At 44.4% G+C, this 20,431-nt stretch overlaps 1 protein-coding gene across 1 annotated transcript in view; it reads left to right on the top strand.

Moving 5' to 3' along the window:
• LOC112237426 (kelch-like protein 24) overlaps positions 1-20,431 on the top strand; it is a 47,469-nt gene that overhangs the window by 7,310 nt on the left and 19,728 nt on the right. Inside the window, exons 4-5 of the mRNA XM_042329015.1 lie at positions 5,830-6,014; positions 11,093-11,211. Coding sequence (XP_042184949.1) covers positions 5,830-6,014; positions 11,093-11,211 — 304 coding nt within the window. The remainder of the gene's footprint in view (positions 1-5,829; positions 6,015-11,092; positions 11,212-20,431) is intronic.

The raw sequence follows: 20,431 nt of genomic DNA, 5'->3' as shown, positions 1-20,431 counted from the left end.
AGACTGCTTCCATCACGTGGACTGGGATATGTTTCGTATTGCGTCAAACAACAACATTGACGAATACGCTGATTCGGTGAGCGAGTTCATTAGAACGTGCGTTGAAGATGTCGTTCCCATAGCAACGATTAAAACATTCCCAAACCAGAAACCGTGGATTGATGGCAGCATTCGCGTGAAACTGAAAGCGCGAACCACTGCTTTTAATCAGGGCAAGGTGACCGGAAACATGACCGACAAACAGTGTAGCTATTCCCTCCGCAAGGCAATCAAACAAGCTAAGCGTCAGTATAGAGACAAAGTAGAATCGCAATTCAACGGCTCAGACACAAGAGGTATGTGGCAGGGTCTACAGTCAATCACGGATTACAAAAAGAAAACCAGCCCTGTCACGGACCAGGATGTCTTGCTCCCAGGCAGACTAAATAACTTTTTTGCCCGCTTTGAGGACAATACAGTGCCACTGACACGGCCTGCAACCAAAACATGAGGACTCTCCTTCACTGCAGCCGAGGAGAGTAAAACATTTAAACGTGTTAACCTTCGCAAGGCTGCAGGCCCAGACGGCATCCCCAGCCGCGCCCTCAGAGCATGCGCAGACCAGCTGGCTGGTGTGTTTACGGACATATTCAATCAATCCTTATCCCAGTCTGCTGTTCCCACATGCTTCAAGAGGTCCACCATTGTTCCTTTCCCCAAGAAAGCTAAGGTAACTGAGCTAAACGACTACCACCCCGTAGCACTCACTTCCGTCATCATTAAGTGCTTTGAGAGACTAGTCAAGGACCATATCACCTCCACCCTACCTGACACCCTAGACCCACTCCAATTTGCTTACCACCCAAATAGGTCCACAGACGATGCAATCTCAACCACACTGCACACTGCCCTAACCCATCTGGACAAGAGGAATACCTATGTGAGAATGCTGTTCATCGACTACAGCTCAGCATTTAACACCATAGTACCCTCCAAACTCGTCATCAAGCTCGAGACCCTGGGTCTCGACCCCGCCCTGTGCAACTGGGTACTGGACTTCCCGACGGGCCGCCCCCAGGTGGTGAGGGTAGGTAACAACATCTCCACCCCGCTGATCCTCAACACTGGGGCCCCACAAGGGTGCGTTCTGAGCCCTCTCCTGTACTCCCTGTTCACCCACGACTGCGTGGCCACGCACGCCTCCAACTCAGTCATCAAGGTTGCGGACGACAATACAATGGTAGGCTTGATTAGCAACAACGACGAGACGGCCTACAGGGAGGAGGTGAGGGCCCTCGGAGTGTGGTGTCAGGAAAATAACCTCACACTCAACGTCAACAAAACTAAGGAGATGATTGTGGACTTCAGGAAACAGCAGAGGGAACACCCCCCTATCCACATCGATGGGACAGTAGTGGAGAGGGTAGTAAGTTTTAAGTACCTCGGCATACACATCACAGACAAACTGAATTGGTCCACCCACACAGACAGCATCGTGAAGAAGGCGCAGCAGCGCCTCTTCAACCTCAGGAGGCTGAAGAAATTTGGCTTGTCACCAAAAGCACTCACAAACTTCTACAGATGCACAATCGAGAGCATCCTGTCGGGCTGTATCACCGCCTGGTACGGCAACTGCTCCGCCCACAACCGTAAGGCTCTCCAGAGGGTAGTGAGGTCTGCACAATGCATCACCGGGGGCAAACTACCTGCCCTCCAGGACACCTACACCACCCGATGTCACAGGAAGGCCATAAAGATCATCAAGGACAACAACCACCCGAGCCACTGCCTGTTCACCCCACTATCATCCAGAAGGCGAGGTCAGTACAGGTGCATCAAAGCTGGGACCGAGAGACTGAAAAACAGCTTCTTTCTCAAGGCCATCAGACTGTTAAACAGCCACCACTAACATTGAGTGGCTGCTGCCAACACACTGACTCACTTTAATAATGGGAATTGATGGGAATTGATGTAAAATATATCACTAGCCACTTTAAACAATGCTCTTTAATATCATGTTTACATACCCTACATTATTCATCTCATATGTCTACTTATATACTGTACTCTATATCATCTACTGCATCTTTATGTAATACATGTATCACTAGCCACTTTAAACTATGCTACTTTGTTTACATACCCTACATTACTCATTTCATATGTATATACTGTACTCGATACCATCTACTGCATCTTGCCTATGCCGCTCTGTACCACCACTCATTCATATATCTTTATGTACATATTCTTTATCCCTTTACACTTGTGTGTATAAGGTAGTAGTTTTGGAATTGTTAGTTAGATTACTCGTTGTTTATTACTGCATTGTCGGAACTAGAAGCACAAGCATTTCGCTACACTCGCATTAACATCTGCTAACCATGTGTATGTGACAAATAAATTTGATTTTCTCTTCCACAGTAGATGGTTTTGAGTTACAACATGAATATGTGCCTGCTGTGTTATTGTGCAGACAGACCCTTCATTGAGGGAAGGTTTGTTTAATAATCCTGTTTTGTAATGAAATTGTGTCATGAGATAGAAGAGCTTGTCCATACACATTCTAGTTTCCTACCAGAATAACTGCTATGTTGCAAGCCTTTGTCGCCTGAAACATTCGTACCGTTCGGTCTAGTTTTAATAGCAGTAGTGAAGCAGCGAGTCACATACAGCCGTGTTTGTGTCCATGAGGAATTATTTGAAGGATGTTTGTTTGTGTACGATATACATAGGTCCATGTGAGTGATGAGTTCATCCACAGAGAAGTTTCTGTGTGATGTTGTTATGTATTCTGTGTTACATGTTAGAGTATGTATGTGTCTATGTATTCTGTGTTACATGTTAGAGTATGTATGTGTCTATGTATTCTGTGTTACATGTTAGAGTATGTATGTGTCTTTATGTTTTCTGTGTTATGAGTGTTAGCAGATAAGTGTTAGCAGATGAGTGTTAGCAGATAAGTGTTAGCAGATAAGTGTTAGCAGATAAGTGTTAGCAGATAAGTGTTAGCAGATAAGTGTTAGCAGATAAGTGTTAGCAGATAAGTGTTAGCAGATAAGTGTTAGCAGATAAGTGTTAGCAGATAAGTGTTAGCAGATGAGTGTTAGCAGATAAGTGTTAGCAGATAAGTGTTAGCAGATAAGTGTTAGCAGATAAGTGTTAGCAGATAAGTGTTAGCAGATAAGTTTAAGTCTTTATAGCCACATAGACACATCTGCTATTTTAGACATCACTGGTTTCAACAGAGCTTTTCTGGTTTCAACAGAGCTTTTCTGGTTTCAACAGAGCTTTTCTGGTTTCAACAGTGCTTTTCTGGTTTCAACAGAGCTTTTCTGGTTTCAACAGAGCTTTTCTCCTGTCACTGGTTTCAACAGTGCTTTTCTGGTTTCAACAGACCTTTTCTGGTTTCAACAGAGCTTTTCTGGTTTCAACAGAGCTTTTCTGGTTTCAACAGAGCTTTTCTCCAGTCACTGGTTTCAACAGAGCTTTTCTTCAGTCACTGGTTTCAACAGTGCTTTTCTTCAGTCACTGGTTTCAACAGTGCTTTTCTGGTTTCAACAGAGCTTTTCTGGTTTCAACAGTGCTTTTCTCCTGTCACTGGTTTCAACAGAGTTTTTCTCCTGTCACTGGTTTCAACAGAGCTTTTCTGGTTTCAACAGTGCTTTTCTGGTTTCAACAGTGCTTTTCTGGTTTCAACAGAGCTTTTCTTCAGTCACTGGTTTCAACAGTGCTTTTCTGGTTTCAACAGAGCTTTTCTTCAGTCACTGGTTTCAACAGTGCTTTTCTGGTTTCAACAGAGCTTTTCTGGTTTCAACAGAGCTTTTCTGGTTTCAACAGAGCTTTTCTGGTTTCAACAGAGCTTTTCTGGTTTCAACAGAGCTTTTCTGGTTTCAACAGTGCTTTTCTGGTTTCAACAGACCTTTTCTGGTTTCAACAGACATTTTCTGGTTTCAACAGAGCTTTTCTCCAGTCACTGGTTTCAACAGTGCTTTTCTGGTTTCAACAGTGCTTTTCTGGTTTCAACAGAGCTTTTCTGGTTTCAACAGAGCTTTTCTGGTTTCAACAGAGCTTTTCTCCAGTCACTGGTTTCAACAGAGCTTTTCTGGTTTCAACAGAGCTTTTCTCCAGTCACTGGTTTCAACAGAGCTTTTCTGGTTTCAACAGAGCTTTTCTCCAGTCACTGGTTCTCACAGAGCTTTTCTCCGGTCTGTGTAGTTGTCTGGGTTAAGTATTATTTGACGCTGGGTGCCAGTTAGCTAGCAGGGAGGTGACGTGTCTCTCAAGAGTGCCGTGTCAGTATCCAGGCAGATCAGAACAGGCGTGGAGCCTGGTCTGCCTGTCTGTCTGCCTGTTTGCCTGTCTGTCTGCCTGCCTGTCTGTCTGTCTGTCTGTCTGTCTGTCTGTCTGTCTGTCTGTCTGTCTGTCTGTCTGTCTGTCTGTCTGTCTGTCTGTCTGTCTGTCTGTCTGTCTGCCTGCCTGCCTGCCTGCCTGCCTGTCTGCCTGCCTGTCTGTCTGTCTGCCTGTCTGTCTGCCTGTCTGCCTGTCTGCCTGAATTGTGAATCCCCCCCCCCAACCGAAGGAGTTCACGTCATAGCCCTGGCATGCACTTTTCAAACAGTGAGGCAGATAGGGCACCACCATTTACTGAGGTCATTGATATTCAGTGGCCTTTAGTAAGTTATTTCTGTTCTTAAGAACATGTATTTTGAGTATTTTGCCAGGTAGCTAAGTACAGTAAGTACAGTGGAGCTGTGTTGTCTGTGTTCCTCTGTAGTGGTGCTGTGTTGTCTATGTTCCTCTGTAGTGGTGCTGTGTTGTCTATGTTCCTCTGTAGTGGTGCTGTGTTGTCTGTGTTCCTCTGTAGTGGTGCTGTGTTGTCTGTGTTCCTCTGTAGTGGTGCTGTGTTGTCTGTGTTCCTCTGTAGTGGTGCTGTGTTGTCTGTGTTCCTCTGTAGTGGTGCTGTGTTGTCTGTGTTCCTCTGTAGTGGTGCTGTGTTGTCTGTGTTCCTCTGTAGTGGTGCTGTGTTGTCTGTGTTCCTCTGTAGTGGTGCTGTGTTGTCTGTGTTCCTCTGTAGTAGCTGTGTTGTCTGTGTTCCTCTGTAGTGGTGCTGTGTTGTCTATGTTCCTCTGTAGTGGTGCTGTGTTATGTAATGTCCCTCTGTAGTGGAGCTGTGTTGTCTGTGTTCCTCTGTAGTGGTGCTGTGTTGTCTGTGTTCCTCTGTAGTGGTGCTGTGTTGTCTATGTTCCTCTGTAGTAGAGCTGTGTTGTCTATGTTCCTCTGTAGTAGAGCTGTGTTGTCTATGTTCCTCTGTAGTAGAGCTGTGTTGTCTGTGTTCCTCTGTAGTGGTGCTGTGTTGTCTATGTTCCTCTGTAGTAGAGCTGTGTTGTCTGTGTTCCTCTGTAGTGGTGCTGTGTTGTCTATGTTCCTCTGTAGTAGAGCTGTGTTGTCTGTGTTCCTCTGTAGTGGTGCTGTGTTATGTAATGTTCCTCTGGAATAGAGCTGTGTTGTCTGTGTTCCTCTGTAGTGGTGCGGTGTTGTCTATGTTCCTCTGTAGTAGAGCTGTGTTGTCTGTGTTCCTCTGTAGTGGTGCTGTGTTGTCTGTGTTCCTCTGTAGTGGAGCTGTGTTATGTAATGTTCCTCTGGAATAGTGCTGTGTTGTGTAATGTTGCTCTGTGTAGTCTTTCTGTGCAGTCTTTCTGTGCTGTCTTATTCCTCTACAGCGACGAGTGTTCGGTTTATTTTGATGAGTCTTGTTACTGTATTGTTGGTTTATTACTGTCCTCTCTCACTTTCTCTCTCCCCCTTCCATCTCCCTCTCTCCACCTTCCTCCATCCATCTCTCTGCAGGTCGACTGGCTACTCAGAGGTGATTGTGGTGGTGGGGGGCTGTGAGAGGGTGGGAGGGTTCAACCTGCCTTACACAGAGTGTTACGACCCTGTGACAGGAGAGTGGAAGGCCCTAGCCAAGCTCCCAGAGTTCACCAAGTCAGAGTACGCCGTCTGTGCCCTGCGTAACGACATCCTTGTCTCAGGTGAGCTCCTCGTCTGTTCGCTGACAGTCTGCCATCCTAAACAACAATTAGTAGTCATGGAATATGTCATCATGAAAGAGATCAGGAAATACCAGGAAGTATACATGGGAACCATCTGCTTCAATTGGTTAATTGTAGTAACATCCTTCCTTTGTGTTATCTGCTGAATGACCAGAGATAGCTAGAAGGATTGGATAGGGCTCTACCTATCACTATCACCTATCCTTCCAGTCCAGATGGCCAGGAATCGCTGATCTGACCAGGAAAAAGGAAAAGGAGACCCGCTAAGGGAATAATTATTTTACAGCCTATTGAGACACAGCTGTAGAGTACTCAGCTATGTCTTCCCTCTCTGTGGAGTGAAGAACAGGAACTAATGTCAAGTTTGCCATGTCTGTTTTTTTTCTTTTATAAGAGGAAAATGTGAGAGCAACATCTGGACAGAATCTGCAGGCGCAGTGCCCAGGGAGGCCCTTATTGGCCAGCTCACTCATTCCATCTCTTCCCATTGGCCAAGAGTCAGGGTCACACGGCTCTTTGCGCTTTATAGCTTTCGAGGATAAAATTGCTCAAAAACGCTGATCTATAGTCAGTCTGAGTCTTATCCTCTAATGGTTGAGGTTAGGGTTTACGGAAGGTAAGCTTTTCCTAGATCTGTGCCAATGGGGAACTTCTACCCAGGGCCTTTATAGACTTTTGACCGGGCTGGTTAGTACTGGGAGAAGTGTGCTGACCAAGTGTGGCGCAGACTGCCCTTTTTAAAGCCTCACTGGGCCCAAGTTTAACAGGGCAGCAGTAGGATAATGTCATCTACAGTCCCTGACTGCATGGGTTCCAATGTAATGCCATACCTCAGGCTTTCCCTGTAAGTTCACAGTCTGGTCTAGAGGGAAAGAGTTCAGTGTTAATATCTTTCCCTGTAAGTTCACAGTCTGGTCTAGAGGGAAAGAGTTCAGTGTTTATATCTTGTGCTCTACATGTCCTCAAGTGTGCGCTATCAATCTACCCACAAGGCATGCCTGGAAATGTCAACATAATGTCCCCCTCTCTCCCTCCCTCCCCTCTCCCTCTGTCTTTTGGGTTATCCATTCCTCCTCTTATTATTTATGACCCTCTATCTCTCCCTCTCCTTCTTTCTCTCCTTCCTTCTCTTGCTCTCTCTCCCTCTCTCTCTCCTCCCCCTATCTCTCCCTCTCTCTCTCCTTCCCTCTTTCTCTCTCTCTCCTTCCCTCTTTCTCTCTCTCCCCTTCCCTCTCTCTCTCTCTCTCTCTCTCTCTCTCCCTGTCTCTCTCCTTCCTTCCCTCTCTCTCTCTCTCCCTCTCTCTACCATCCTCTATTTTCTTCCTTCTGTGGCTCTCACACACATACTCTGGTGGGTGTCCATCAGTACAGCTGCAGTAAAGCCCAGTTTGTCTGAACCATGACTGTGACCATGACCCTAAACATGATTCTGGATGGGACAAGTGACTGCATACTTCAGCTCACAACACTCACTGTCTATGACCACAATATGACCTAACGGTTCACCTCTCCACTCACCGTTGTGGGAATCCTAACCTTGACCACATTAACCAACCCAACGAAAAGTCATTTCACTGGATTCTAACAAATCCAGGAATTCCAGAAGACACCAGTGATTGTATTTGACAGTAGTTGGAATGTTCAGAATAACTCAAAGATCAAATGTAATGATCTACTGTACTGTACACACATTTCTGAGAAAGCTGTCCAATAAAATCCCTTTTCATCCCGTGTCTCGGCATGCCCCTCTCCTTGACTTTTCCTAAAGGGGTGTTTTTAACGCTACGGTCTGTCCTGCTGTGTAGGAGGGTGAACAACAATTCCTTCCTGAGAGAACAGACCTGGAAGCCTAATGAGTAGGTTCAACGTCATGGTGCACTTTAAAGGATTTGAAGTTTATTTGTTTCGTTTTGTCTTCAAAACTGGTTCTTATCATATGCTCTGTTTGTTCGATGGAGATAGACAGAAGCCAGAGTGTGGTAGCCTGTAGAGGGCTACTGATTGGCGCAGCGGTTTAAGGCACTGCATCTCAGTACTAGAGGTGTCACTACAGACCCTGGTTCGATCTTGGGCTGTATCACAACCGGCCGTGGGGCGGCACGCAATTGGCCCAGCGTTGTCCGGGTTAGGGTTTGGCCAGTGTAGGCTGTCATTGTAAATAAGAATTTGTTCTTAACTGACTTGTCTAGTTAAATAAAGGTTCAATTGAAAAAAGTTAAAGGCTGTTTACTATGCCTGCATCTACTTTGTCCTGTCCTCCGTCTTCACCTAAAATAATTGTCAGATGGCATCCATCGTTATCATCCCCCCCCAGCAGCTCCTGTCCGTTCTATGACACCAGGATCAAACACTAGCCTGTATATTGATAGTAGTGTCAGTACCTCAGAGGTTTGTCAATGGGCAACATGAATTGCTGCCCACTACAGTACACAGCTAGTCTCTGAGGTTATGTTGCTGCCCACTACAGTACACAGCTAGTCTCTGAGGTTATGTTGCTGCCCACTACAGTACACAGCCAGTCTCTGAGGTTATGTTGCTGCCCACTACAGTACACAGCTAGTCTCTGAGGTTATGTTGCTGCCCACTACAGTACACAGCTAGTCTCTGAGGTTATGTTGCTGCACACTACAGTACACAGCCAGTCTCTGAGGTTATGTTGCTGCACAGCCAGTCTCTGAGGTTATGTTGCTGCACACTACAGTACACAGCCAGTCTCTGAGGTTATGTTGCTGCCCACTACAGTACACAGCCAGTCTCTGAGGTTATGTTGCTGCCCACTACAGTACACAGCCAGTCTCTGAGGTTATGTTGCTGCCCACTACAGTACACAGCCAGTCTCTGAGGCTCTATAGCCACCCTCCCTTAATTATGGGTAAACACCTATTCTAAGCCCAACAGACCGTGGCGGATTGAGAAATCATTTCATTTCATTGTTACGAGATAAGCCCTAGCATTGTATGAAGTCTTTTTGTTAATTCAGCTGCTCCTCAGTTGGAGCAGGTGTGGAGGATTGACATGAAGATGGGGCTTCTGATCTTAATGCTTAGCAATTATATGTGATTATATGTATCATATATTGTCATTAAGACACATGATTATACTGGTCATGAATATGACTTATCATCTGATTTAGCTGCTTCCCACTGGGCACAGATGTCATTTCAAACAACGTTGATTCAACCAACGTGTGCCCAGTGGGTTGTTATTGTTCATATCGTTGTTTAGTGATTCTGTTGATGCTGAGTCTGGCTAACATCCATGGCCCCCTGGTTAATATTTTCTCCTCTACACACTCTCTCTATCTCTCTCTCTCTCTATCTCTCTCTCTATCTAGCTCTCTCTCTCTTTCTCTCAACACAGCTTCACAAACACTGAACCAGCTGTTTGTTTAGAGGAAATCAGTTTCCCCTGAGCCAGTAGGATGATTCTGATGAGGGTTTTCTTTTTATGACACTCAGCATTCATGTCAAGTCAGAGGGAACTCATGTACTCTTGAAAAACTTGACCTACTTCTCGACTTCTCTCGAAAACATAGTCATGTTAAATATCAAATAGTAAAACATGATTTGTTGAACTGTCTGTTTACACTGCATCTATTCTGTTGTTTTTATTGTGTTAGCAAAAACAGCCTGTTGGTTTAGTGATCTCTTTGTTTTTACATGGATCACTGGGGCCTTTTGATTGACTCAGGCTGTGCAGTAACATCAGGCAGGTGCTGAGAGAGAGAGAGAGAGAGAGAGAGAGGAATGGAAGGAGAGAGAGAGAGGGGGAGTGGAAGGAGAGAGAGAGAGGGAGTGGAAGGAGAGAGAGAGAGAGAGGGTGGAAGCAGAGAGAGAGGGGTGGTGGAAGCAGAGAGAGAGAGGGGGGTGGAAGGAGAGAGAGAGCAATCGAGCGAGTGATAAAGGGATGGAGAGAGACTGAGAGAAAGAGGGATAGAGTGAGAAAAATGTATTGTGTCAGAGCTTGCTAGCAACATGTCTGCAACCTGGTTCACTTAGCTACACGTTGTTGTTGCTTCTCGCCAAGGAGAAGAGAGAAAAAAACAGTTCCTTCAAGTACATGTTTGCCCAGAGACAGGGAGTAGAGAATCATCCAACTGCTGCTCTATAAAGAACAAAGAGATCCTGTTTCTCTTTTATAGTGTTGTAATGGGCCAGGGTGTGTGTCTGTGTGTGTGTTTATGTGTGTGTTGTATTTGAAAGCCCTGTAATTTCTTCTTTTTTTTAAAGTCAGGTTGCGTGTGTGTTTTTGTTTGCTCAATGTCAAAGTAGACTGATCAGCAAGATTACCCATAAAGCCTAGCTCAAATGTTTTACTTAGATTAGACAGTGTCAGCTGTGCCTTACCAAATGTGACCTTGACATTTGAGCCCAAACACATAACCCATGCACAGTTTGGATGTTGTTCAAGATCAACTCAAGATCAACTTATTCTATTTATGAAGACATGTTTTTATTAGATCAATTTGGATTGAATTGGCACCAAGGACTGAATTTAGGAATGATTCTGGCTTTGGTTTTTGGGTTCTGCTCTCAGGCAATACAGTTTTCAGATGCGTAAAAACAGCCAAAGAAAACAATGACAAGACAACAAAATGACAAAGTTGAAACACAGGTGTAGCAGAGGTGGTTCGGTGAACTGTACTCTCATATGATGAGTCACCTTGCCTGAGACCTTTGTGCTACCTCCCAGTGTTAATGTCTAGGCTTTAGCTGAGTAGGCTAACACCAACCAGAGTCACAGACTCCGGGCTAACGGACTCCGGGCTAACGGACTCCGGGCTAACGGACTCCGGGCTAACGGACTCTGGGCTAGCGGATTCTGGGCTAGCAGACTCTGGGCTAGCAGACTCTGGGCTAGCAGACTCTGGGCTAGCAGACTCTGGGCTAGCAGACTCCGGGCTAACATCAACCAGAGTCACACAGACTCCAGGCTAACAGGCTAGCAGACTCCAGGCTAACACCAGCCAGAGTCACACAGACTCCAGGCTAACACGACCAGAGTCATACAGACTCCAGGCTAACAGTGTTGTGTGTGTCTGCGTTTGTGTGTTTCAGGGGGTCGTATCAATGGCAGAGACGTGTGGATGTACAACTCCCAGCTCAACCTGTGGATCAGAGTGGCTTCACTCAACAAGGGACGCTGGAGACACAAGATGGGTGTCCTACTGGGGAAGGTAAGCAGATTACCTAACCCCCCTTTATTTACTCATCTTCCTGTTTGTGTTCATTGTCCCCACATTGAAATCTGGGAGGGGACTGTGGATCTGTCTCCGTCTGTTAGTACATTCGTACGTTCGTCACACGCCATATCTCAGACAGCACTGACCCCATTTTGACAAAACTTGCGTGAATGATGCATCTTCCCATAGAGATCCGGTATTTACAAAATTACACCGATTGGCCAGATGGTGATGCCATAACAAGCGATTGAAAATGCATACTTTGAAAGATCACACCCCTCACTGTTTGACCTAAAGTCATGACATTCGGTACATAGGTCCCTCTCCTCACAAGGAACAAATTTGCATCAGGGGACCTATAAGATCAGGGGACCTCTACTCCTCTGGCACCGAAGGACCGATCATTACAAAACTTGATATGTGACATCTATGGACAAAGGACCCTCAACGCAATATTTTCCAGACTAGTACCTTAAACAACATGGCCACTATTGATCAATAAACATTTATGTGGGCGTTGTCTGGCACATAAATGCATATAAATCAGTCAAAGATATTTGTATTGTAACACAATTTGGTACACATGTTGCAAACACTGTCAAGACTCAACATATGCAAGAACATTCATATCGACCATCCGGTGTCGCTACAATGGAAACATGTTTTGTTGCTGTCATTATAGTCTAGTTTGAATTGTTGTCTCTAATTGGCCCAAGGGCTGCATCATTCTTGGGGGACTGTTGCCTTGTTTTTGTTATTGTTATTCACTATGTATTCCTTATATATCCATTATCGTTCTCAATGCTGGGCAAAGTACATATATATGATCTTAATTTGATCACTCTTTTGTTGCTGAGAATTTCCTTTTTGGTATTTTTTAAGGACCCCCCTTAGGTGTTGCAAAAGCAGCTACTCTTCCTGGGGTCCAAAAATAGAAAAGAGGCCCTAGAGAGCTGCCCTGCGGTACACCACACCCTATATGTTTGGCATTAGAGAAGCTTGAAAAGCCATAAAACATATGTTTCTCAACAATAGGTTATGGTTAATAATATCAAAGGCTGCACTGAAATCTAACAGTACAAGTCCCACAATCTTCTTATTATCAATTTCTTTCAACCAATCATCAGTCATTTGTGTCAGTGCTGTACATGTTGAGTGCCCTTCTCTATAAGCATGCTGAAAGTCTGTTGTTAATTTGTTTACCGAGAAATAGCATTGTATTTGGTCTAACACCATTTTTTACTAAGAGCTGGTAGCAAGCTCTTGTTAATTTACTGCTGCTCTTTAATTATTTGTTACTTTAATTCTTTTTTATTTTATTTGTACTTATCTATTGTTTTCTTAACACTTTTCTTAAAACTGCATTGTTGGTTTAGGGCTTGTAAAGTAAACATTTCACTGTCAGGAATACCTGTTGTATTCGGCACATGTGACAAATATAATTTGATTTGAAGCTGACATGCCTGCTGTTAGAACCAGTAAAAGCTGCTTCACCACTCCTGGGTAGTGGAATGACTTTGGCTTCCCTCCAGATGAGCCTCAGGATTTACATAAATGAACTGAAAACACACAATAACACATAGCAGTATTAACAGTTAATGTATTAACAGTTAACATATTAACAGTCTTGTACTTTTAATGTAGCCTAATTTTGCCCAGCTAATAGCCTAACCACCAGTCATGCAACATTATCGATTTAACATCCTGTTGCTGCAGGATTATTTTGCTGCGACACTCCTTGTCAAATTAAGATCCGACATCTGTAAGCAGGTGATCTCCCTGTACCTCTCAATGGGATAATTTAGTCCTATTTGAAAACTTGAAGGATGCATCCTTACTTTATCCCCTTCCTTGAATCACTTATTTGACATGATTGAGAAATTGTAGCAATAATTGAAAATTTGGACATACAGTTGAAGTCGGAAGTTTACGGTGGTGGTGAAAAGTTTTGAGAATGACACAAATATTAATTTTCGCAAAGTCTGCTGCCTCAGTTTAAATGATGTCAATTTGCATATACTCCAGAATGTTATGAAGAGTGATCAGATGAATTGCAATTAATTGCAAAGTCCTTCTTTGCCATGCAAATGAACTGAATCACCAAAAAACATTTCCACTGCTCTCATGTCCTGACCTTAGTTCCTTTTTTATGTCTCTGTTTTAGTTTGGTCAGGGTGTGAGATGGGGTGGGCATTCTATGTTTGTAGTCTAGGTTTTGTACGTGCCGTCATCATTGCTTTGCACAAAAAGGGCTTCACAGGCAAGGATGTTGCTGCCAGTAAGATTGCACCTAAATCAACCCTTTGTCGGGTCATCAAGAACTTCAAGGAGAGCGGTTCAATTGTTGTGAAGAAGGCTTCAGGGCGCCCAAGAAAGTCCAGCAAGCACCAGGATGGTCACCTAAAGTTGATTCAGCTGTGGGATCGGGGCACCACCAGTACAGAGCTTGCTCAGGAATGGCAGCAGGCAAGTGTGAGTGCATCTGCACGCACAGTGAGGTTAAGACTTTTGGAGGATGGCCAGGTGTCAAGAAGGGCAGCAAAGAAGCCACTTCTCTCCAGGAACAACATCAGGGACAGACTGATATTCTGCAAAAGGTACAGGGATTGGAATGCTGAGGACTGGGGTAAAGTCATTTTCTCTGATGAATCCCCTTTCTGATTGTTTGGGGCATCCATAAAAAAAGCTTGTCTGGAGAAGACAAGGTGAGCGCTACCATCAGTCCTGTGTCATGCCAACAGTAAAGCATCCTGAGACCATTCATGTGTGGGGTTCCTTCTCAGCCAAGGGAGTGGGCTCACTCCCAAATTTGCTGAAGAACACAGCCATGAATAAAGAATGGTACCAAAACATCCTCCGAGAGAAACTTCTCCCAACCATCCAGGAACAGTTTGGTGACGAACAATGCCTTTTCCAGCATGATGGAGCACCTTGCCATAAAGGCAAAGGTGATAACTAAGTGGCTCGGGGAACAAAACATTGATATTTTGGGTCCATGGCCAGGAAACTCCACAGACCTTAATTCCATTGAGAACTTGTGGTCAATCCTCAAGAGGCGGGTGGACAAACAAAACCCCACAAATTCTGACCAAGTCCAAGCATTGATTATGCAAGAATGGGCTGCCCAGAAGTTAATTGACAGCATGCCAGGGCGGATTTCAGAGGTCTTGAAAAAGAAGGGTCAACACTGCAAATATTGACTCTTTGCATCAACTTCATGTAATTGTCAATAAAAGCCTTTGACACTTATGAAATGCTTGTAATTATACTTCAGTATTCCATAGTAACATCTGACAAAAATATCTAAAGACACTGAAGCAGCAGACTTGGTGAAAATGTATATTTGTGTCATTCTCAAAACCTTTGGCCACGACTGTGCATACACATTAGCCAAATACATTGAAACTCAGTTTTTCACAATTCCTGACATTTTATCCTATTAAAAATTCCCTGTCTTAGGTCGGTTAGGATCACCACTTTATTTTAAGAATGTGAAATGTCAGAAAAATAGTAGAAAGAATGATTTATTTCAGCTTTTATTTCGTCACATTCTCAGTGGATCAGTGAAGTTTACATACACTCAATTAGTATTTGGTAGCATTGCCTTTAAATTGTTTAACTTGGGCCAAACGTTTCAGGTAGCCGTCCACAAGCTTCACACAATAAGTTGGGTGAATTTTGGCCCATTCCTTCTGACAGAGCTGGTTTAACTGAGTCAGGTTTGTTGGCCTCCTTGATCGCACATGCTTTTTCAGTTCTGCCCACAGATTTTCAATAGGATTGAGGTCAGAGCTTTGTGATGGCCACTCCAATACCTTTACTTTGTTGTCCTTAAGCCATTTTGCTACAACTTTGGAAGTATGCTTGGGGTCATTGTCCATTTGGGAGACCCATTTGCGACCAAGCTTTAACTTCCTGAATGATGTCTTGAGATGTTGCTTCAATATATCCACATCATTTCCCCCCCTCATGATGCCATCTATTTTATGAATTTCACCAGTCCCTCCTGCAGCAAAGCACCCCCACAACATGATGCTGCCACCCGCCTGCTTCACGGTTGGGATGGTGTTCTTTGGCTTGCAATCCTCCCCCTTTTTCCTTCAAACATTATGATGGTCATTATGGCCAACAATTCTATTGTTGTTTCATCAGACCAGAGGACATTTCTCCAAAAAGTACAATCTTTGTCCCCATGTGCAGTTGCAAATTGTCGTCTGGCTTTTTTATGGCAGTTTTGGAGCAGTGGCTTCTTCCTTGCTGAGCGGCCTTTCAGGTTATGTCAATATAGGACTTGTTTTAATGTGAATATAGATACTTTTGTATCTGTTTCCTCCAGCATCTTCACAAGGTCCTTTGCTGTTGTTCTGGGATTGATTTGCACTTTTCGCACCAAAGTTCGTTCATCTCTTGGAGACAGAACGCGTCTCCTTCCTGAGCGGTATGACGGCTGCGTGGTCCCATGGTGTTTATACTTGCATACTATTGTTTGTACAGATGAACGTGGCACCTTCAGGCGTTTGGAAATTGCTCCCAAGGATGAACTAGACTCGTGGAGGACTACAATTTTTTTTCTGAGGTTTTTACTTGATTTCTTTTGATTTTCCCATGATGTCAAGCAAGGAGGAGGCACTGAGTTTGTAGGTAGGCCTTGAAATAAATCCACAGGTACACCTCCAATTGACTCAAATGATGTCAATTAGCCTATCAGAAGCTTCTAAAGCCATGACATAATTTTCCGGAATTTTCCAAGCTGTTTAAAGGCACAGTCAACTTAGTGTATGTGAACTTCTGACCCACTGGAGTTGTGATATAGTGAATTATAAGTGAAATAATCTTTCTGTAAACAATTGTTGAGAAATTACCTTTGTCATGGACAAAGTAGATGTCCTAACCGGCTTGCCAAAACTATAGTTTGTTAACAAGAAATTTGTGGAGTGGTTGAAAAACGGGTTTTAATGACTCCAACCTAAGTGTATGTATACTTCTGACTTCAACTGTGGCATTTGGACATAGAGTAAGTGCTACTGAATATGTGTGTTAATGAATTGGTACACTAGCAATGCCAGAGGTTTCCCTCAACTACCAAGCCAAACTGCTTGACGCTACTGTATGGTACAGTAGGTATGGTAGCTGGCAGCAGTTAATTAGCAGTTAGGGAAGGTGTCTGGCATCTGGTGTATCCATGCAAACAGTCAATTAGTTTGCCAAGAAGAGAGAACAAAGCGTTACAGGAAGACATCAAACATTACCTGGAAAATCAACTTTTGTGACAGAGCTGTAACTGTATTTTCGCTCGGCTGATGAAACAGTGCAACATAGTTTCAGAAGAATCGACATGTTCCGCAATCCTGCTAGATTCTTCGGCAATTAACACGTTTTGATTGTTAGTGGAAATTCCCACATTATGCTTACCTGGCCTAGTTTGAGTATCAGTCTCTTTGGCACATGACATGGAGTACAGGGAGTGGATTATCAAAAGAGACTGGCACTCAGGCTATAACTTGAGGAAGCTTGGCCTGACTATAACTTGAGGAATCACACAACTCTGTTGCACACCATAACGCATGATGACTGAGAAAGCATTGACATGAATGGGGTTGAAACTGAACTCAAATCCAATCAAATTATATTGGTCGCATACACCTGGTTAGCAGATGTTAATGGTCACATACACCTGGTTAGCAGATGTTAATGCGAGTGTAGTGAAATACTTATGCTTCTAGTTCCTACAGTGCAGTAATATCTAACAAGTAATTGAACAAATTCACAATGACTACCTTATACACACAAATGTATAGGGATGAATAAGAATATGTACAAATAAATATATGGATGTGCGATGGCTGTGCGGCATAGGCAAGATGCAGTAGATGGTATAGAATACAGTATATACAGTGGGGCAAAAAAGTATTTAGTCAGCCACCAATTGTGCAAGTTCTCCCACTTAAAAAGATGAGAGAGGCCTGTAATTTTCATCATATGTACACTTCAACTATGACAGACAAAATGAGAAACAAATCCAGAAAATCACATTGTAGGATTTTTAAAGAATTTATTTGCAAATTATAGAGAACGCACCCTTGTGGGGCCCCAGTGTTGAGGATCAGCAGGGTGGAGATGTTGTTTCCTACCCTCGCCACCCGGGTGGGGCCCGTCAGAAAGTCAAAGACCCAGTTGCACAGGGCGGGGTCGAGACCTAGGGTCTCGAGCTTAATGACGAGTTTTGAAGGTACTATGGTGTTAAATGCTGAGCTGTAGACAATGAATAGCAATCTTACATAGGTATTCCTCTTGTCCAGATGGATAGGGCAGTGTGCAGTGTGATGGTGATTGCGTCGTCTGTGGACCTATTGGGGCGGTAAGCAAATTGGAGTGGGTCTAGGGTATCAGGTAGGGTGGAGGTGATGAGATCCTTGACTAGTCTCTCAAAGCACTTCAGGATGACAGAAGTGAGTGCTACGTGGCGTTAGTCATTTAGTTCAGTTACCTTAGCTTTCTTGGAACAGGATCAGTGGTGGCCATCTTGAAGCAGGTGGGCACAGCGGTCTGGGATAGGGATTGATTGAATATGTCCGTAAACACACCAGCCAGCTGGTCTGCGCATGCTTTGAGGACGTGGCTAGGGATGCCGTCCGGGCCGGCAGCCTTGCGAGGGTTAACACGTTTAAATGTTTTACTCACGTTGGCCACTGTGAAGGAGAGCCCACAGGCTTTGGTAGCGGGCCATGTCAGTGGCACTTTATTGTCCTCAAAGCGAGCAAAGAAGTTGTTTAATTTGTCTGGGAGCAAGACATCGATGTGCGCGACGGGGCTGGTTTTCTTTTTGTAATCTGTGGCTGACTGTAGACCCTGCCACACACATCTCCTGTTTGATCTGTTGAATTGCGACTCTACTTTGTCTCTATACTGAAGCTTTGCTTGTTTGATTGCCTTGCGGAGGGAATAGCTACACTGTTTGTATTCAGTCATGTTTCCAGTTGCCATGCCATGATTAAAAGCGGTGGTTCGCGCTTTCAGTTATGCGCGAGTGCTGGCATCAATTCACGGTTTCTGGTTCGGGAAGGTTTTAATAGTCACAGTGGGTACAACATCACCAATGCACTTGCTAATAAACTCGCTCACCGAGTCAGCGTATACGTCAGTGTCCTCTTAATGGGTGTTCCCTCCCCCCATCCTCCTAATGGGTGTTCCCTCCCCCCATCCTCTTAATGGGTGTTCCCTCCCCCATCCTCTTAATGGGTGTTCCCTCCCCCATCCTCTTAATGGGTGTTCCCTCCCCCATCCTCTTAATGGGTGTTCCCTCCCCCATCCTCTTAATGGGTGTTCCATCCTCCCCCCTCCCCCATCCTCTTAATGGGTGTTCCCTCCCCCATCCCCTTATCCCCTCCCCCATCCTCTTAATGGGTGTTCCCTCCCCCATCCTCTTAATGGGTGTTCCCCCCCATCCTCTTAATGGGTGTTCCCTCCCCCATCCTCTCAATGGGTGTTCCCTCCCCCATCCTCTTAATCCTCCCCATCCTCTTAATGGGTGTTCCCTCCCCCCATCCTCTTAATAGGTGAGCTGATTCCTAAAGCTAACTTCCATATTTGGTTTGATCCAATCCAGCTGTTTCACCATGTCTCACTCTCCATCCCAGCTAAAACCATGTCTCACTCTCCATCCCAGCTAAAACCATGTCTCACTCTCCATCCCAGCTAAAACCAAGTCTCACTCTCCATCCCAGCTAAAACCATGTCTCACTCTCCATCCCAGCTAAAACCATGTCTCACTCTCCATCCCAGCTAAAACCATGTCTCACTCTCCATCCCAGCTAAAACCATGTCTCACTCTCCATCCCAGCTAAAACCATGTCTCACTCTCCATCCCAGCTAAAACCATGTCTCACTCTCCATCCCAGCTAAAACCATGTCTCACTCTCCATCCCAGCCAATGTGAACTGAATTTGGAGTGAAGCAAATGTAACAGTGGGTCCAATTTATTAGTATGTGTTTCCTCTGTTCCTAGTGGTTTTCATTAGTGAACATCTCATTGGATCAGACTGTAAGTCTGAATGTATTGTAATGTTTTTAAAATTGTATAAACTGCCTTAATTTTGCTGGACCCCAGGAAGAGTAGCCTTGGTAGCAGCTAATGAGAATCCATAATAAATACAAACTGAAAACCTGACTGGTTCTCCACAGTGTCCTATTATAGTGAAATAGAATGACAAGCTGATTGGAAACCACATCTGCACTGTTGTTTTAACCATGCCTTTGTTTTTAAAGTATGTACTTTAATTACTCTGGTGTGTTAGTTTCGCTGGTTACTTCACTGTATAACACTGGTGTGTGTGCGTGCGTGTGTGCGTGTGTGTGTGTGTGTGTGTGTGCGTGTGCGTGTGTGTGTGTGTGTGTGTGTGCGTGTGTGTGTGTGCGTGGGCACGCGTGTTTGCATGTTGTATAGCTGGTTACTTCATTGTATTGTGGTGAGCTGTGCCTGTAGGGTGTTGTCATGATAAGACCAATGCAGACTGGCCTCATTCAGGCCTTGTTGAGCCAGAAAAAGCCTGTTTGCGCAATTGCTGGAAATCACAACACACCGCCCATGTGATGCCTTTACTGACAGCCCATGTTGCACCAATTCAGCCCAAATTCTTCCAAGGACCTTGTAGGGATGTGTGTGTGCGTATCGAACTCATGACATCCTCTGAGTTGACAGCCTGCTTTCTCTGACTCAGGCTTTTAAAGTGTTGTTTCCATGTCATCTAGACATTTAGTCAACATTACTAGAGTACCAGGTAACAACAGCATTCTTACACTAGTGGCCTTTCTTTGTCTTTCTCCCTGTCTGTCTTTCTGTTCTCCCAGGACCCTTTCTGTCTGTCTTTCTGTTCTCCCAGGACCCTTTCTGTCTGTCTTTCTGTTCTCCCAGGACCCTTTTTTCTGTTTTTCTCTTTTTTCTCTTTTTGTCTCTCTTTCCCTCTTTGTGTCCGTCTCTCTCTTCCTGACCAGATCTGAGAGGGAGCTTGTTTGATGTCCTTAAAGATTCTGTCTATTCAACAATAATTTTTTACTGTAGCTCTGTACCTTAGTAAAGGGTTTGAACCATTGTAAAGAAAATGTATTTTTACACCACTTCTATCCTGGATGTTTTTCATCTTATCTCAAGCCCTCTATCTCTTCTGCCGTTATGGGTTTCCCGAATGTTTGTTCCTCTTCTCCAAAGGCTGTCTGC

This window comes from Oncorhynchus tshawytscha, linkage group LG10 (genome assembly GCF_018296145.1).
Source record: "Oncorhynchus tshawytscha isolate Ot180627B linkage group LG10, Otsh_v2.0, whole genome shotgun sequence".
Taxonomy (NCBI): Eukaryota; Metazoa; Chordata; class Actinopteri; order Salmoniformes; family Salmonidae; genus Oncorhynchus; species Oncorhynchus tshawytscha.
Note: the sequence above shows the minus strand (reverse complement) of the source record. Positions and strands in the feature narration are given on the sequence as shown.